This window comes from Sinocyclocheilus grahami, unplaced genomic scaffold, assembly GCF_001515645.1.
Source record: "Sinocyclocheilus grahami isolate Dianchi unplaced genomic scaffold, SAMN03320097.WGS_v1.1 scaffold1577.1, whole genome shotgun sequence".
Taxonomy (NCBI): Eukaryota; Metazoa; Chordata; class Actinopteri; order Cypriniformes; family Cyprinidae; genus Sinocyclocheilus; species Sinocyclocheilus grahami.
Window position 1 is genome coordinate 60,022 of NW_015506756.1, and position 20,320 is coordinate 80,341.

General features: G+C 38.0%; 2 protein-coding genes across 4 annotated transcripts in view; both read left to right on the forward strand.

The window, feature by feature from the left end:
- Positions 1-20,268, forward strand: part of LOC107571293 (gastrula zinc finger protein XlCGF8.2DB-like) — a 42,869-nt gene extending 22,601 nt beyond the window's left edge. For all 3 annotated transcript variants that reach the window (XM_016257610.1, XM_016257612.1, XM_016257609.1), the window contains 2 exons: positions 14,788-14,912; positions 19,152-20,268. In XM_016257610.1, coding sequence (XP_016113096.1) covers positions 14,828-14,912; positions 19,152-19,999 — 933 coding nt within the window. In that variant the 5' untranslated portion in view covers positions 14,788-14,827 and the 3' untranslated portion in view covers positions 20,000-20,268. The remainder of the gene's footprint in view (positions 1-14,787; positions 14,913-19,151) is intronic.
- On the forward strand, positions 325-12,436 carry LOC107571289 (alpha-tectorin-like). The gene is made up of 8 exons (XM_016257606.1): positions 325-436; positions 3,714-3,878; positions 6,861-6,959; positions 9,862-10,046; positions 11,046-11,212; positions 11,399-11,644; positions 11,868-12,030; positions 12,170-12,436. Exons 1-8 carry the CDS (start codon positions 364-366, stop codon positions 12,278-12,280), a joined length of 1,209 nt encoding a protein of 402 aa, XP_016113092.1. The 5' UTR covers positions 325-363; the 3' UTR covers positions 12,281-12,436.
- Positions 20,269-20,320: the final 52 nt, after the last annotated feature.

The following is a 20,320-nucleotide window of genomic DNA, read 5'->3' on the forward strand; positions in this document are numbered from 1 at the left end:
CAGATCTAATGCCTTTTCTGTGCTTTAAGAAACATGCCGCTGAAACATGCCTCTGGAACAAAGAAAACAAATATTCTAGTTTGTTTTATCAGTGATGTTTATTAGTAACTTTATATATTTTATGTGCTATGTGCATTTTTAATGTAGACTTTTAATCATTATGACAAATGGCACTTTGATGAAAACATTGAAAACATGCTTAGCCAAAAGTCATGCGCGTAATTATATGCACATGCAAACAAAGAATGCCGTTTGGCCAGTCAAATTTTCTCCCCTATTTAAAGTCACACACCGCCTCGTACTTGTGTAGACGGTAAAGTGACAATAAAGTGAGTCGAGCTGGACACACATACTTGGACCAGGATGAAGGGTTTAGTTGTCCACGTCTGGCTTCTCCTACTGCTCCTGAACCAAAGAAACAGTAACCTGGCTTCAGGTAAGACAGATAAAACTCCCCAGATAACCTGTGACAAGCTACACAAAAAAAGAAAATCAGAACATAAAAACAAGTGCTGCATTGTTTTCTGTCTACAACCACGGTAAAACCTGTGTCTGTGAAGAAGCAACTGTGATTATTTACTTATCGTTTATTTATTTATTGCCATTGACACATAAATGCATTGTTACAGTGTTACAGTGAATATTCAATACTTGAGTAAGGCTTTACCTAACTACATGAAACATAGTAAGATGTGACATCAAATCTGGGTGAAGTTAAACTAGTATGTCCTTTTCCATTTTGTGTCGTTATAAAAATAGTTTGAGGCTTACTAAACATATGAGATAACATATTCTAGCTAAGGAAAACCCTAAAACTGAGTCATTGTCTTGCTCTGAAAACCGCCAGATTTCGCAATTATTCCATGTCACAGAAGCTGATCTGCCCAACAACAGTAATGCTATTTAACCACTAGAGGGCAGGACAATGTATGGGATGACAAAGTGTACAAAAGCACTGCCCTGCGCCCCAGTGTTCATACTATCCATCCTAAACAGAGATTAGAATAAGTGTGTCCCAAAGCATAGTATGTTGAAAAGAGTGTGCCAAAAGTCCCCAGATGGTCTACAATTTCAGGTAGATTTTTGGATCTGTGCACACTCTAATGGCTAATATTACCCACAATCCATTGCACTTTGGAGAAGGATTCAATTCAGAACTACAAACATGAATATAAGCATTTTAAAAAAACTACAGACATGGTGTATGTGCGTAACCTACGGTTAAGTAGAGGGGTTTAAATAAATGGGATTGAGTTACTAATAATCAACATTTAACTTGGTAAAAATATTTATAATTAATATTTATTTAATGTTATCTGTGTTATATTTCATCTGCAACAACAATGTGAACTTCTATAAACATCCGTTTGGCCATTAACTTTTAAATGCATCATTCTGCAAAAAATATGAGCAGAGTTCTCCACATAAAGACCCACGGCTGGCAGATCAATAAGCTACTTATTTTCTCTCCAATATGGTAGGAAGTTCAATTAAATGAAATGTGGAGGATGTTATCTGTGACGAGATGATTGACAGGCCAGTTTACAGTGGCAGGGTGCGTGCGTTAAATGCGACAGCGGTGTGTTTAACTGTGCGTACCAAACGGGACATATCGCCCTCCGAAGGAAACTTCGGAGTAAAAACAATCATGGCCGCCATATTGAAGAGTTGTTCCAAACCGAGGTGCTCAAAACTGGCCACTTCAAAGGACCCTTCGGAATGAAGGATTTCGAAGGGTACAACTGATGGACACTTAGGGCCCCCATGATCCTTTATCCTTTGCACAGGGAAGTTGTTTGACTTGTTCAGCAGGGATAATGGTAACACCACTAATGAACACACAGTAAGGTTAAAATGTGGTGGACTCTTGGCAAACGAAATGAATACATTACGCTAGTAAAACGAACAAATAATTTGATTAAATACGCATGACAAATAATTTAGAGCTACATGGCATGAATTATGCATAGGCAAAATGTATCCATTTAAAACCATTTGCTTATGAAGTAATATCCATTGGTCTTGGTCCAATAAACCAAGAATAAATACATAAATACAAAATAAACTTAACGTTAAACTAAAGGCGCAGCTTGTACAATCTACTCTTTTGGACAATCTACTCATCGTTCCGAGCGCGTTTTTTGGGGGTCAACCAGCGTACAAAATGTGCGACGAAGGAGCCTCCTTGATCGTCTCGTTAAGATGACGCAGAAGTGCGTTCCAAAAAAAAGAGTTTTTTTGACCCCTACACCCTTCATCCATTCGAAGCTCTCACTCCGGAGGGTAAACCTTTTGAAGGGATTAGAGCGTAGGGATGAGCCCCTCCGAATGGAACACAGGGAGTATGTCCCAAAGCTTGCCTACTCTTCTACTACACACTCAAAAGTGTGTACTTTTTCTTCACCAAAAAAGTACATACTTTAAGAGCATAGTATAAGTATGCAATTTGGGTAACAGCATTGGTGTTTAGATTTTGTAGCTAAAATAAGATGCATTGACAAGTGTTTTGTACAGTGGCACATGCAAAAACCGCACCAACAAATTAAGAAAACATCTTAATCAGTTTGACAATACGTGCTGCAAATATTCAAAATACAGAAACGTGCTGCAAATGTTTGTAACACAATCAAATACAGAAACACGCTGCAAATACTCACAACACATTGAAATAGAGGAATGCGCAACAAATACTCACAACACCACCAAATACAGAAACACGCTACAAATACTCACAACACAACCAAATACAGAAACGTGCTGCAAATACTCGCAACACATTCAAATAGAGAAATGTGATGCAAATACTCACAACACACCCAAATACAGAAACACGCTGCAAATACTCGCAACATAACCAAATACAGAAACATGATGCAAATACTCGCAACACATTCAAATAGAGAAATGTGATGCAAATACTCACAACACACCCAAATACAGAAACATGATGCAAATACTCACAACACACCCAAATACAGAAACATGATGCAAATACTCACAACACACCCAAATACAGAAACGCGCTACAAATACTCGCAACATAACCAAATACAGATACATGATGCAAATACTCACAACACACCCAAATACAGAAACATGATGCAAATACTCACAACACACCCAAATACAGAAACATGATGCAAATACTCACAACACACCCAAATACAGAAACATGATGCAAATACTCACAACACACCCAAATACAGAAACGCGCTACAAATACTCGCAACATAACCAAATACAGATACATGATGCAAATACTCGCAACACATTCAAATAGAGAAATGTGATGCAAATACTCGCAACACAACCAAATACAGAAAAGCATTGCAAGTAGCACAGACCACTATGGAAATGTTTCAAGGGGATCCGAACAACCCTTACTAACCGTGGTTTTATTACAGTAAAAGTGTTAACCATGTTTTTTTTTAATAGTGAAACCATGGTTAATTTTCGTAAGAGAAGTTGTCAAAGTATTTGCAGCACGCTTTTTGTATTTGGTTGGTAGTATTTGCAGCGCGTCTTTGTATACCATGGGTGTTTTTGTGATGAGTTCTGCATGATAAGTGGGACTGCTGTCCTGACTACAATCTCAACAAAAAACATGCCAGGAAATCTGAAAAATCTTTTAAAAATGTTAAAAATCACAACACTTTTCACAGAAGCTAATTCTACGTCATCAGCAAATTAACAGCCTTTATCACCATTAACAGCGTTACCATCAAATTTACCATCATTTCCAACATCATCAGCATGGACCACACCAGACTCACCGAATCTGGGACTATCTTCATCATCCTCTTCATCTTCACGAACCTCCGCACCATCATTATCTTCACCATTGCCAACATCTTCATCATCAATAACCTCATCATCAGGTATCTATTTTGATTATTTTAATAATTAAAGCTGCAGTCCATAACTTTTTTGGTTAAAAATTATCTGGATATTGAGAAGCACCCAATGAGTCCCGGCTAGTAGGCTATATGGCATGTGAGGATGCTGGAGGTGGCGGATCATTTGTGATCCATGCTGGCAAAATAAGTCACAATGCGCATGGGCAAATTTAGAGTTACATGCAAAAAAAAGTGAAACATTTTAATTTTAGTCGAATTTGAGGTTTTCACAAAAATTAGTTCATTAAGCCCTCGTCTAGCCATCCCAATGCTCCAAATAGTAATTAAGCATTAATAATGATCTTTATTTGTATGTTTTCTGAGAGGAGTACCTTTACTCCGCTCGTAAGCGCCCGCATAAAGGCGCCTCCAACAGCGCAATGCTGATAAATATAAACATATACAAAGAATTACAGTATTTAAGTATTCACGCAAACATAATCTTTTATGTCTTAAGTGAACATTTAAGGAACTGTTGGGGGAAAACATCTGATGTGTAACATTATATTAGATCCGTGCATTATAGCAGGTCTTAATATATAGGCCGTCTGTCGCATTAATGTTAATCTAACAATAAAATAAAAGATGGAATCACTTGCTGCTCTTGATTGAGATGCTTTTGTAGTTTTACTCATCAATTTATTTGTAACGAACACACTAAAGGGATTTTAACATTAACATTCTTTCTTACTTGAATGGTTTTTTTGGATGTAAAATGAAAAAAGTAATGCATTATTTGTTTTTCTTATTTGTTCTTTTTTTTGCATCTGTTCTTATTTATAATTAACAAAGATAAACTAAAAATAGCTATATTGTGATTATTAAGATAGTAATTATTAAGAAAAGAACTGGAGGAAAAGATAAAACATTGTTCGGTGATTTTGCTTTGGAAGCTTCAGAAAACTTTAACTTGATTTTTCTCAAAATTGACTTTGCTGACTCTATCGACTTCAAACGGGTGTAGCGCAGTCATTGTTCGTCCGATTCCAACAAATCATAATGGATTTTTAAATGGAGAATGTTAACTCATTTTTGAAAATTTGCTCATTGCGACTCATTTTGCCAGCACAGTTCACATTTAGCCTTTTTTGACAGCAGCTGGAATAGTTAAACTTGTCATTTTGATGGCGGATTGTAATCCAGAAAGGATTATGTGTTAATGAAATGCATGTAAGTGACTAAAATTAGATGTCCGTGTATCATCCAATCATTCAATTATTCCATTCAATCTGGCAAACGAAAAAAAACGGAAAAACATGAAAATGACTGTAACTATGCACCTTTTAGTCCGATTGACTTGAAATTTGGCATGCAGAGTCTTTATCCAAGGTGCCACCCATATCTATAAGGGCATTGTGTGTCTTGAAAAATATGGCCGCCACCAGCCAATGAATTTTGAGCACCTATTAGAAAAGGTTAACGGAGGCTGACCGGAACGAATTTTGGGGAGCCCATTTGACTCATGGCCTTAGAGGTCTGTGAGAAATTTGAAATTGTTTTATGCCTTGTATATCACAAAATGTTTCACACATACACACAATATTAATATCATATGTTAGATCTCTTCATTCTGAACAACCATGCCTCTAGAATCACTGCTGTCAATTAAATGTTTTGTGAAATATTTTCCATAATGTAAAAAACCTACTTATGTCCTAGACAGTTCATTCAATTTTCACCAAAATTGATACAGACCATCTTTGGATGGCCCTAACAAAAAGTTATCAAAAGCTTTTTGATAGACCCAACCGTTATTGAATAACACACAAATCTAATGAATTTGATGAGGCTTTATCTTCTCAATGCCTTATCGTTTTCAGACCAGACTTCGACCAAACTTTGTTATGACAAATGTTCTGAGGTTACCTGCACTATTTCAGCACAGTGCCACCTAGTGGTCAGGAGATATGAAAAATGCAATTCTTTGGCATATTGGCACCAAACTATGTGTGTTATTGTCACCCCTAGTTAACTACACCACATCAATTTGGGAGCAGTGCCACCTATTGGCCAAAAGTCATACATTTTGGTTGCACTTTATTTTACAGTACGTGTACTTTCATGTACGTACAGTGTACCTACCTAAGAAAGTTCTGGTAATATAAGGTAACTACATGGGGTCGGGATAGGTTTAGGGTTAGTACCTAGTTATTGTAATTACTATAATAAATACCTAGTATGTACATGAGGAACAGGACTGTAAAATAAAGTGCTACCATTATATTACTAGTAATTTTATTTATGAATTTCCAGCCATTTTGATTAAAATCAACTTAAAATGTCTATAATTACTCAGAGGTCTTAAAGTGCTTGAATTGCTGCTTACAGCAATATTTTTTATTTGTTTGTTTTTGTTGTTGTTTTGTCCAAAGAGGTGGACTTGCAAAAAAAGCACACATGGAATTAGCTGGTTTTGCAGCAAAAGACAGTCACATTTGTTAAATACCAGTAAACTGACTAAAGTGACATTTTTGACAATAAGGCATTTCAATAATAATAACATTTGCATTGCCATTAGAGGGAAATTACTGAACGTAAACATAGGAAACTGATATTAAAAAAAGTCTCAAAATCAGACTTTCATCAGGAAGGTTTTTGCATCTGCAGTCTTCATATGCAACTTTATCAAAACAACATATATAAAAAGTCTGCATGTTTATATACTGTGTGTTTTTGTAATAAATCTTTTAAATATGTCTATCTTTTGAGTTGATAGCCCCACGGGCATTGCTCTGACATGTAGTGTGCTTGCGACCCGAGTTTGAGTCCTGAGTCGAGGACCTTTCCTGATCCCATCCCCCTCTCTCCACAACTTCTACAACTAAAAATTCTATCTTTTACTTATTTATTTACATAATATCATCCTGTAGCCATTTAGATCTATTGATATACTTCAACGCATTGGTCAGGATCCAAATCACTGCATGCTTCTTTGTGCAATGGTCATCTTCTTTTCTGTTTTAGTTTGTAATACTTGCACTGAAAATGAGGTCTGTGAAGAGAGAGATGGTGTCTATGGCTGTGGTTGCTTGCAAGGACAAAGACCAAATCCTGAAATCTTTGGTAAGTATCGTGCATTCATACATTAAAAAATATTTTTTTCATTAACTCACATTACAGTTTCACGTACCCCACAGGGTAATGATTTATAGTGACAGTACATAAATAATCATATAATAATACCTTAATTAACACTTACTACATCATGAACTCATGATTAGTGATATCTAGGGGTGTGGTGAGATCTTGTTCCACGAGATCTCGCGATATTAAAATGTGATGAGATTTCTCGTTGAAGTGAAAAGCTGTTACTGTTATCACCATGATGGCGTGTGAGGGTGAAATTAGCATAAAATATGCCACCGCTACATTTACATTACATTGACTCTACTGTTGTTTTGCTTTTTTATGGAAATAAAAACCATTTAATTTAGTTGCGTAACAGTTGCTTCAATTCTAAACTCTGCTCTGCTCTGCTCATCCAGCACAAGCTGCAGAGTTGCACACAGTGCAGCAGGAATCAGAGTTCACTGAGCACGTGACGAGAGTAATGCCGGGTTCACACTGCATGATTTTAGCCGACAATTTTCACTTGCCGACAATTTTGTGGAAATTGCCGACAAATGCTGAAATCGGAGGAAAATTGGTGCTTGTTAACAAAAGTGACAATCGCGTAGTGCTGGGGTTCTCAACTCTGGCCCTCGAGGTCTAGTTTCTTGTAGAGTTTAGCTCTAACCCTTATCAAACACACCTGAATAAGCTAATCAAGGTTTTCAGGATTATTAGAAAGTTAAGGCAGGTGAGTTTGATCAAGGTTGGTGCTAAGCGCTGCAGGAAAGTGAACCTCGAGAGCCAGAGTTGAGAACCCCTGGCATAGTGTGTGTTATCAAAGATTATTTAGCATGCTAAATATCTGGATCTGTCGGCAACTCGCAGTCATGCAGTGTGAAATGTGTTTTGACTGGAAATGACACCGGCGACAACCTACAGCCAATGAGAGAGCAGACATAGGGCAAGGGAAAGTTCAGTGGGAGGAGTCATAATAGACCTGCAACTTCCTATAGAAAAGTTGTGTAATGTGTGATCCCCGTCGCCAATCTGTCGTGTAGTGTGCACACAACAGCAACTAGATGGTACCCCAGACAGTCGTGTAGTGTGAAAAGTGCAGCGATCTGACAGCTTTGAAAATCTTGCAGTGTAAACCTGGCACAAGGCGAGATGACTGTCAAGACCATGGCTGAGGATTCGTTGCGCAAGAGCCTAAAGCCACCTTCTCTTCTATCACCTCCTACTATCTTTCACAAACGACAAGCGATTGAACGGAAGTCATTCATTTCCAATGGAGAGTAGTGTGGGAGCTGCATGGAACTCCGATCATATGCGTATATGTGGACGTTTCGGATCCAATTTGGGTTTTCGGATGCGTTAAAATATTTGAACTTCTGTGGCTAGACCGTCCTGTAAGCACCAATTATGGCAGAAACGATTATTCTATCATTATTAGCTTTGATTAGCACCATAAAACCTACTGTGTTTTTATATATAGTCATTTGTTTTGTGTGGTGTCATGTCTGGTTTTGGATTTTGTTTCATGTTCTTGTTTTCAAGTCTTTTATTTTGTAGATTTGCAGCAGTCATTGGTTTCTGTCAAGTTATGTGATTCCCTGTTCCCTCGCGTGTGTTGTTTCTATTGGTTGTCTAGTTCATTTGTCATGTTTTCATTGGTTGGTTTTTGTCATGTGACTCCTATTGTTTGATATAAGTAGTCACGTGGTTGTGTGCAAAAACGAAGCTTCGGACATCACTGTGAGATGTCTCGTTTTTTTTATGCAAGCTTCGAAGCCTCGGTGCCGAACGTCACATCACTAGTTCGGAGCGCGTATCGAAATGCCAAAGTTACGTGATTTCAGTACACGAGGCTTCGTTACGTCATAACTGTTTTGAAACGTTTTGAAATTTCAGTGGTTTGAGGTTGGGGGGCGATCTCTGTGAACCTGTGAAATATGCGAGTTCACTGAGATTGCCTCCCAGCGGTGAACCGTTGAACCAGCGTCTATGGTTTTACCTGATCTCGAATCAGTTTTATCAATTTGTGGACGTTCTTAACAAGACATTTGCTATGTACACACACACACACACACACACACAAAACATGCCATGGACATGATAGCATTGGAAATGAATGGGAAGCGAATTTCATCTAGCAAAAATATTTGGTAATGCTCCCAAAACAAAATCTTACTGAATGCTAATTTTTTGAGTTATAAACCTCAAAATTGTATTATATTCTCAAAAAGTGGTTAACAGGTAATAAACGGATCGCAAAAGTAATTTAACAGCATAAACATACAAAATACTAAATAAAAACATTTTCAAACTAAAATATAGTATATTCATATCATTAAAAAAAAGAAGAAGTTTAAACATGCTCCATGAGAGTAGGTAAGTACTCATTCTTTCTTTTTAAAATTAAAAGTCAGATTTAAAATGGTCATAATTTAAAATTTTGAGACTAAATAACTGGACATAAATTACTGCATGATTTGGCCATTAATTACATAGATTCATCAAACCAAACATGGAAAAACAGACAATTAGCAATAGTTAACCAAAACAATAATTGGCACCAATACTGTGATCTCAACCTCTTTCCCTTCATAGACATCCTTCTGTGACTTGTACACAGATAAACACCATCCGTTTAAACTGGCCACAGGGATGAAACTGCAGTTATACATAGCCTCTTGAGGAAATCTGAAGACTGTGTAAAAATATGAGGGAAAATTAGGAATGAACTGCTGGTGATAACACAACACAGATATCGCATTCACCCACTCTCACAATAAAATTTCATTTCGCAATTATATTGTGAACGTGACCAACACATACTGTCTGATCTAGCATAAATCAAGGCAATAACACCAAAAATATTTTGACATAACTTAGAAATTCTTTATCTCCTCAGATGCTGTGGAGTCTTGTGCCAGCAGCACTGGCTCCATGTCTCTATCCCGCTGCCAGCTCTTTGAATCTGGTTTTCGTTCTGAGAACCTGCACCTAAATGACCCAGGCTGCAGAGGAACCCTTGAGAATGGCAGACTTGTGTTTCATTTTGACAATGAAGACCACATATGTGGTACCACTCTGATGGTAATGACCTTTCCAGTTCTGTTTCATCACTAGAGCTACTAACGAGGTACCTGTCCATACATATGTGTAATGATTAATAAGTTGTAGCTGGGGTCCTTTAAAATAGCAAACCATGATTCGGTTCCAAGACCCCGGCTTGGTTCTATCCGAGCCGTGATACATAATGGCTACAGAAGTGCATCAAAACAACAGAGCAGTACACTAAGTAATCACAAGCATTTTTTCCCCCTGCAATATACAATGGAAGCCCATTTCAGCCACTGAATAGAAAATAAAAAAGGTAATTGCAACTTTTTATCTCACAATTCTGACATTTTTTGTTATAAACTCGCCAATTCTGAGAAAAAAAGTCAGAATTGTGAGATATAAACTCACAATTTTGACTATTTCTCACAATTGCGTGAAAAAAAGTCAGAATTGTGAGATATAAACTCGCAAGTCTGAGAAATAAAGTCAGAATTGGGAGATATAAACTCGCAATTGTGAGAACTTGTCAGTCTTTTTTGCCCATCAGAATTGAATTGCGAGTGTACAGTATATCTCACAATTCTGAAAATAAAAGTCAGAACTGCAGTCTTATTTTAAGTAATATAAAAATGCATGGTCCAAAATCTTTTCTCAGAGTGAAGTGGCCCTCTGCCATACATAGATATTTAAATGTAAAAATAACAATAGCCTGATCTTATCTTCGAATATTCGTATCCCATTGGGCTCAACTAAAGAAATATGTTCTATATTTTTGTAGAAAAGTCCTCAGACACTACTGCTTTGGCTCTTGGGGCCCAATGTCCTCATCTTTGATGACTATTTTTAATGTATAGGATTTTTTTTATTTTACAAAGTAATACCGCTGCTCGGATGGAAATTTATAACTATTCCAAAAAATGTATTGCCCCGGACCTGCGCCGGGAAGGAAATATCGAGACCGGACCTCTTGGAAGTTTAATTGAATACCCCTGTCCTATAGCTCGAGATTGACATTTGTTCACCTCCTCTTAGAGCAACAGGACTCACTTCATCTACCAAAACACCATTCAGTGTACTCCGAGAAACACTGACCAGAGCATCATTACGAGAGAGAGATGGATGAACATTACATTCTCGTGTGTGTACCCTCTGATCCAGAACCTGTCTATGAGCAATGTTATCCAAGCTGAAGGCGGAAGGTAAGGCTAATCAGTGTCTTCTGAATACAAGCATGTAATATTCAGACAATCTATAGTTTCTTGGCAAGGCAGTGTATATTCCAATATCACACTTGATATAGAGCAATATATGTCATGGCATGTATGGGGCACGAGCTATCACCATAACCATTTACTTAAGTCTTTGTTTGATATTTTTGCCCACAGTGAGATAAGCGAGGAGCCTCCTGCCGGCCAGGGCACATACCAGATACGCATGATTCCCTACCATGATGCACAGATTACTAGCCCATATGATGGGGAGGTGGAAATACAGGTGAACCAGCAGATGTATGTGGCGGTTGAGGTGGAAGGAGTGGATCGAAATCAAATCGCAACAGTTCTGGACAACTGCTGGGCCACACCTGTTAATGATATTGACTATCATCTTCGCAGGGATCTAATTATTGGAGAGTGAGTGACTTGATGTTTAAATGGTTAAATGATTACATTTGTTGTAATCTCAGAAATTGATCATCTTATAGGGAAATTGTTGTACCGTATGCTTGCTCTTGAACAAATACTTGGTGCCTAGTTAGCCTATGCCTAGAAACGGTCCTGCTGACAAAGTACATCATAAGCAAGACATTTAAAACTCGCCATGCTCTAGTTTTCTAAAACTCTTCTCCCCTCCTAGATGCCCGAACCCTGAAGATGGCACAGTGGAAGTTCTTCAGAATGGTATTGATACAGCGAGCCTCTTCTCCTTCAGGATTTTAACCTTCTCAGGAATCTCTGACCACATCTTCCTGCACTGTCAGGTTCATCTTTGCCTTGTGCAGAGTGGCAGATGTGCAACGGTATGTTTGGACAGTAAATTATAACTGCATTGCTTTGATCTCAAAGTAAATTATGAATCTTTTATGACAAGCCTCTCTGAAAGAAAACACATTAAACAGTCTTTACGGTTTTTGTTTTTTTTGTGTCTGTCATCTTCAGTCATGCGACCATGCATACAGACGTAGAAGGCGGCGCAGATCTCTGGACTTCCACCACTCGGCAGCGATCACCGTGGGTCTCATGAGGGGTCTCAGTAACCCCGCTGAATGAAAGATTTTGCATTTATCATCAAAAAATGAAATTTAAATATGATTTGAAAGCACTTCCTTATCTTGAAACGACTACATTTAAAACAGAGAGATATTTTAAATAAACACACCACTTATAAAAACTAACTGCTTGCTGAAAAACAATTAAAAAAGTTAACCCAGGCATTACAAATTAATTTCTGTTTTTCTGTGCATTATTTCAAATAAATTAATGCACAGAAAAATAGATATCTCTGTAATAACTCTTTGTATGCATTGTTTTATTGCTGTAGAAGAAGTGTTATTGAAACAGTATATACAAAACTAAGTTCTTTGTTGGGTGGATATAACTAAATTGTACTATATATGGAATTAAATGAGAGAATTACTGTTTTTCCGCTTGTTCAAGGAGTAATCTTGGAACACAATACACCAGACTAACCTTGAATAAAAGCCTGCTTAGCAATAAAGATTAACATTTTTCTTGAATTATAGTTTCATGTGTTTAAAGTGAATTATATATTTGTTGAGTGCTATTGCAGTAGTAAGTAGTATTGCAGAATAGAAAGAACATGTCACTCAGAGGTAATGCATCCCCCCCCCCCTTGTAATAATACACAAATTCATCCTTTGCTGTTTTTTATTTGACTAGTGTGTTCGCATAGAGGTATTTTTATGGGGCAATGCGTATGCATAAATCTTTACAATTCAAAGAGACAAGGTCATCTATTTGTAATCTAAATGTGACCTGGGGCCTATTGAGCAAAAGTAATCTGATCGGATTTTGGCCATCGGATTGGATCAAATCTTGAAAATGGGTTGTTTAAAAGAAATTCTGAATTCGGTTTAGATCACAAAACCCAATCCTGGTTTTGATCTGGATTAAATCCTCAGTTTGTGTTGTTCAATACGTTTTAGTAAGATTGGGATACTTTTGATCCCAGCAGAAGGGTTGATTTCAGGAACAAAAATTTAATAAAACTTTAAAACTGGTCCAAAAACTACATTTGTAACATGCAATATATCCCCGAATTTCCAAACAGCTGTCAATATCTAACAAAAATATTACATTTAATTTAAAGTTGTTGTTTTTTTAAATCACTGATTGTAAACTACATTGGCACAATCATCAGAGATGGACCAGTCAGAAGTAATTGTGTAAATGCAATGCAAATCATTGGGGTTTTTTCCATCTAATTTTTTCCCCATCAATATGTCCCTTTAGGGTCTCCGTAGAGCACTAGTAATCCAGATTTGGAAATCTGAAAAAGTGTGTATCTGGGTCAGGGTGAGTAAGATGGGTTTCCTGATTCTGGATAGCAAAACATGGGATTTCCAAATCCAGATCATTCTGATCCAGATTAAACTTTTTGAACAACTGGCCCCTGATGTTTCCATGACAGTTCGTCACTCGCACATCCTACGCGCACTTGCTCATACGCGTACTATATCCAACATTCAGAGAAACCCCAAGATCAAAATCATCAGTGCAAGAAAACCTTCACTCCTTTTTCATGATCGAGTCAACCAGTGTAAATTGCCTTGGCATGTGACATCCAAATTGTGTTGCACAATGATGAATCATTTGCTGCACAGTTCTTTTTAAACTCTGCCTATTTCTCTTGAGGAATAACTATCAAGCTTTGATAGCAATTAAAATATTTGCTACCTGCACAACCATGCTTATATTTGTTTCAGCATGTTTTTGGAACCAAATTAGCCTAAAAGTAAAATAAAATTACATTCAGAGGACTTAAAGTGAAAGTCCCCTAAATGTCCCGAATGGCCACTGAACATCCGGAGGACGTCTTCGCGAACGTCCGCTCGACGTCAAGGGGACCCTACACGCTGACGTCCAGGGGACGTTCGCAGAGGCCATTTAGGGGACCTTCCTGGGGACCTTTTTTTTGTTAGCTGGGATGTAGCTATTATATATCAGATTATAGAGAAGCAGTTAAAGAAGTATTGATAATAGTTTCAGACTAATTAAAAATTATTTTAGTTAAATTAACAGTAAGTGTCCGAAATATACTTGGTGTGAGTTGCTGTCTAAATAGTGATTAATTGCTCATTTAGTGAACACAGACACAATTTACACCAGCTGAACTTCACAGAAAGCTCTGCAGTTTTCCTCAAAATAAAAAACATTTAAATTTTTCTTACTTCTTTTACAGGACATCTGGAGCTTTAAAGGGGACCCATTATGCTCCTTAATTTTTATAAGCTGTATTATAAGTCTCAGGTGTGCCCAGAATGTGTTATCAGAAATATGTTTTTCTTAGCGCACACACATTAAACGTGTGCACAGAAAGCTGGCTCTTTCAAGTCAACTGTCAAAAACATAAAGTACACAGAAACACAGTTGGTTAAGTCTGTGAATGTATATTAGATCTGTGAACAAGGTGACAACACACTACTAACGTCAATCAAACAGGCCATATTGTGACGCGCAGTGTTGGGGTAACACATTACATGTAACGTTTGGGTTTATTTTGCTTTCTGTTGATTATTGTCATCTTCAGCACACAGATAAACTCAACTGAGATCCACGTGACACACTATTATAAAGATGGCATTTATTAAAGAGGAGAGTGAAGACGTGAAGATTGAAGAAGCATTCAGAGTCAAACATGAAGATACTGAGGAACAAACAGGTTGGTTTTCATTCTCAAAGCTGAACTCACTCATGTGATCCTTATTAAAATCTCCAGCTCTACAGAAATGAGTGATATTTTTGAAGAATATCATACGAGTGTCCCAGACATCCCACCCTGCAAAAGCTCATTTCAAGGAGGTATCACAAGAAGCAACTGATGAAATGCAGTTGAACATGTTTTCAGCTTTGGCATCATTGCAAACTGGCATGTCTACAAATCCAGCCATTACCTGATCCTGTGTTTTATTATAGTACTTGGCGTATTCCTTCTCACACAAGATATCATTGCGTTCATCAACTTCATGATCTTCTACAGACCCTCTGAACATTCAGGTTCCAGTGCCATGTTCACAATAGTCTTGGTTGATGAGCAGGCATAGTTTTTTTTTTTTTTTTCATTTCTGAGTCCGAAAACGAACATCTTCCTTAATAGTTTGCCTGTGTGCTTACACACCTGAAATGGAAGATTATGCTCAACGATGAAAGCTATAAAGTCCACCTCAGTGCTAGTGACCTTCTCTGTGAGACTTTGGTTTTCTCCTGAAAAGAACTGTCAAATACTTGAGCAGCTTTTCTTGTGCTTAGCCTCCCTACCATGTCTGGTCCCTAAAAGAAACAAAAGCATAAGATGTATTCTTATTATATTGTCTAATGTAATACTTTTAGTGATTTTATCTAATCTGTAAACCATGTTGAATATATGCAGAAAATGTTGTCTGGTTCTAGTATTGCATAAATGAGAGCATGTGATTTAAATAATATATAATAATATTATGTAACAAGAGGATTTTAATACTTTGCATAAATCTTGCACAAGAAAAAGAACACAAATTACTTAGTGTTGTTTATTGTACCAAAATAAATTTACATTTTACTAGAAAAATGCCATAATTTTGTTAAATGTTAAATTTATTTTTATGATTTTTCCTGGCCTTAATCAATACATATTTGCAAGTCCGTAATCTACTGTCATGTTTCCTTCCCCTTTACCGAGTCCCATGCGGTTTTGTGAAACTCATGATTCTTTGACTGAGACTGAGTGTGTGTGTCCACTGTGTGAGACTGAATGTGCCGTTCACCTGCAGAATGCAAGCCTCCGGAGGGCATATAAGTCTGAAGTAGTGAGTTTAGGTATGGGGTGCAGAGCCAGTGGTTGTTTTGTTGGCAAACATCAGTGCCTTGAATTTGATGCGACTGGCAATTGGTAGCCAGTGCAATGTGATGAACAGACATGCATGATATGCACTCTCTTAGGCTCATTAAAGACCACTCTCATTGCTGCATTCTATATTAGTTGCAGAGGTGGAGTTAAGCTGAAAGTAATGGTCCTTCATCCAGCAAGAAGCTATGGTCACATCAAGCTGGAATGAGAGGTAGAGTTGAGTGTCGTTAGCAAAGCAGTGAAAGGAAAAGCCATGTTTTTGAATCACAGAACCTAGTGATGATGTGCAGATGGAGAAGATAAGAGGTCCAAGCACTGAGCCTTGAGGCACCCCAGTAGCTTGATGTTGTGATTTAGACACCTCACACCTCCAAGAATGGACAATGAATAGACTGTAAAGTAGTGATGGTGAAGTTAAGTTTTCTGAACCAGTGAAGCTTTCAACACAATTGTTTCGGAAAAAGGTTCATTACTCAAAGCTTTTCAACACAGCTTATGCTGTATAGGCGGAATCGCGCTGATAGAAGTTACGCTCCACTTCTTCAGTTCTCATATACAGTGCGCGATCAGTTCTCAGTGCTCAAATACACACACAGCAGTCCAAATGTCTATCGTGTAGAGCAGGGGTGCCCAAACTCGGTCCTGGAGGGCCGGTGTCCTGCAGAGTTTAGCTCCAGCTTGCCTCAACACACCTGCCTGGAAGTTTCTAGTATGCCTAGTAAGACCTTGATTAGTTGCTTCAGGTATGTTTGATTAGGGTTGGAGCTAAACTCTTCAGGACACCGGCCCTCCAGGACCGAGTGTGGGCACCCCTGGTGTAGAGTATCTCACGTAAATACAGTCGGTTATGGATTAAGTGAACGTAAACAGGTGGGTGAAAACTGAACGCGTGTCAGTATTACATGCGTGCCTTCCGTCTTAAAGGGACAGCATTCCTAAATAAGTACCTATCCGTGTCATTAATGTTAACCAACAAAAGATTTCGTTTTTGTATTTGTCTTATTCTGCTTCTTTTTCAAAAATGATCAATTATATAGGCCTGTTACCGAAAATTGTCATAATTTATTCAAGTTTTTCCAAATTCAATCCTTGATTCAAATTTCTCATAAGCTTAATTGATTTGGTCCAAAGAGAGAAGAATTATTTAAGACTATTTTTGTTTGAAGACTACATATCGTGAAATACATTTATTAGTCTTAGAGTAGGGGAAGCACAACTCGGGAAATGAGAGCATCCGAGGAGCATGTGAATGCTATGTATATTTATTTTAAATATTTTTAATGTTCTTTAATGTTATCCATCGGGGGTTTTTTTGTGGCGCTTTTTTTTTTTTAAGTATCGGTTCAGGCACCGGTACCGTTTTAAAAGTATTGATATGGCACCGGTATCGTAAAAAACCCAATTGATACCCAAGCCTACTTGTGTTTAGGGGTGTGAACCTACACTGGTCTCATGGTTCGGTTACGATTATCATGTCATCGATTCGGTTCAATTCAATATCACGATGCATCACAATGCATTAACGATGCACTGCATCCTCAATGTTCAATTTTACTTCACATGTATACAGTTTTGTCAATAAATACAAGCAGTCAGATATATGAACTGTACCTGACATGGTTTCTCAAGTTAGTAGTATTACCCCCTGCATATTTTATTGTGCATGACATGTGTCTTCTCCAGGTCATGCTTACCAGGTTGTTCATAAAAGCTGAAATGTGCCCAGATGTCGGCTTTTAAAGTAGTTGGGAGCGTTTTTAATTACACGCATCTCGCCTCCCTCCACCATTAGGTGCGTTTTCTTCATCAGGAGGGCTCGCGGACAGCCGCGCACCCCGATGCGCGTACAACAGCGTATGCGTGAGGTAAATGTTGAGACAGAGTGCAAGTCAAGTAGGTGGTACTGCGCATGTGTCGTGAGCGCGGTTGAGTATACTTTGAAAGCTGTGCGGACACGGCTGTTCAGCAATCAAGTAAAAACTGATGATACAAAAACGTTTTGAGCTCTAACACTGACCATAAGAAACAGGAAGGGACGAAACTCCCTTTTACAGTAATATATATCCCTACTGAATAACTTAATTTACAACTACAACCAAAATACACTTGTCCTCATAGATGGACTGTTCTGATTTTGGCGATTTCTGTGGTCCATAAGACTGTGCAGTCAGACCAAATTGATGCCAGAAGACCGAATGTGTCTTGTAAGCTCTCTAGCCATTGCATTTTAAACAAACTGTAACTTATTTGTTGACCCTGCAGCATTTCTAAGTAGGCTGTTATACAAAATCAGAATTGAAAATTTAGAATTTTCCATAGAAAGAGTTAAGTACAAGAAAATTACTAGCCATCCCATACTTGATATGTTTAATACACTCTATTAACTTGGAGAGTTGTGTCATTTCTTCAGGTTGTGAGGAAATAATAAAACTGTGTCACTGGCATAATAGTGAAATCTAATGATAATGTCTCTCAGAGGACCAAAAAGAAAAGCAGAGGACCTAATACTGAGCCCTGTGGCACTCCATACTTGTTTTTGATTAGATGTTTCTTCATTTACACAAAGTGGTAGCAGTTGGATAGATAGGATATAAACCATACTAATTCTTGTCCACAAGTGCCTACACAATTCTCAAGCTATCCAAGAGGATGTTGTTGAAGAAATAATAGCTCTAGGAGAGATATATTACTTTAATGAGTCCAGTTTCCATGTTAAAATTGGGTTTAAATCCTGACTGATATTGTTCACAAATACAGTTTCTCTGGAAAACTGAACATTGTTGAACCTATATGCTTTAAATTTTTTAGATCAGGGATGTCAAACTCCTGGAGGGCCACAGCCCTGCAGAGTTTAGCTCCTACTGAACACACCTGAATCAAGATCTTAATTACTTGAAAACTAAAGGTAGGTGTTGGTAAGCATTGGAGCAAAACTACGCAGGACTGTGACCCTCCACATGCCGAGTTTGACACCCCTGTTTTAGACATTAATGGCAGATTTTGTCCATTGTTGCCTTCTGTTCTACTGTTGCTTTAAAACAGGGGTTAACTTGTATTTATCTCTTTTCATCCTAGACATGATGGTGCTGAAAGAGGAAAGTGAAGAACTGAATGAAATGGAAGATAAAGATCAGTATAAGAAACATGATTTCATAACTGGACAAACATCATTTAGTTGCCCACAGTCTGAAAAGACTTTCTCACATAAAAGAGCTCAAAATACTGGAACTAGAAATCTTTTCACTTGCCAAGAGTGTGGACAGAGTTTCGATCAACGAGAAAACCTTAAAGTCCACATGAGGATTCACACTGGAGAGAGGCCATACATCTGCAAACTGTGTGGAAATAGTTTCCATCGAAAAGAAAGCCTTACCAGGCACATGAAAATTCACACTGGAGAGAAGTCATACACCTGCAAACTGTGTGGAAATAGTTTCATTCGAATAGAAGACCTTAAAAGCCACATGAGAATTCACACTGGAGAGCAGTCTTACATCTGCCCTCATTGTGGAAGGAGTTTTACACACAGACAAACTCTTAAAGTCCATATAAGAATTCACACAGGAGAGAAGCCTTTCACCTGCCAACAGTGTGGAAAGAGTTTCACTCAACATGGAAACCTTAAAGTCCACATGAGGATTCATGACGGAGAGAAGCCTTTCGTTTGCCAGCGGTGTGGAAAATGTTTCATTGAACATGGAAACCTTAAAGTCCACATGAGGATTCACACGGGAGAGAAGCCTTTCAACTGTCAACAGTGTGGAAAATGTTTTTCAGTAAAAGGAACCCTTAAAAGCCACATGAGCATCCACACTGGCGAGAAGCCTTACGCATGCTCTCAGTGTGGAATCAGTTTCACTCAGCAAGGAAGCTTTAACAGGCACATGAGAATTCACACCAGAGAGAAGCCATACACCTGCTAAACTGTGTAGAAAGAGCTTCACAACAAAACTAATCATGAACTGTCTGGTGAGAAGATGTTTATGTGGTTGACGATGGTTTCTCATGCAGTACCATCTCACGGCTACAAGGATGCACACATTCAACAGAGGTTTTCCGTTTCCCTTTATAGACAGATTTCTCCAGATTTCCTGAATCTTTTAACAATATTATGTACGGTAGATGGTGAAAGACCTATATTCTTTTAAATCTTGCATTGAGAAGTGTTATTTTTGAACAGTTATTGCTTGCAAAGACTGGGGGCCTGTTCTTCGTACGTCGCTAACTCGGTTAGCTGGATTTGA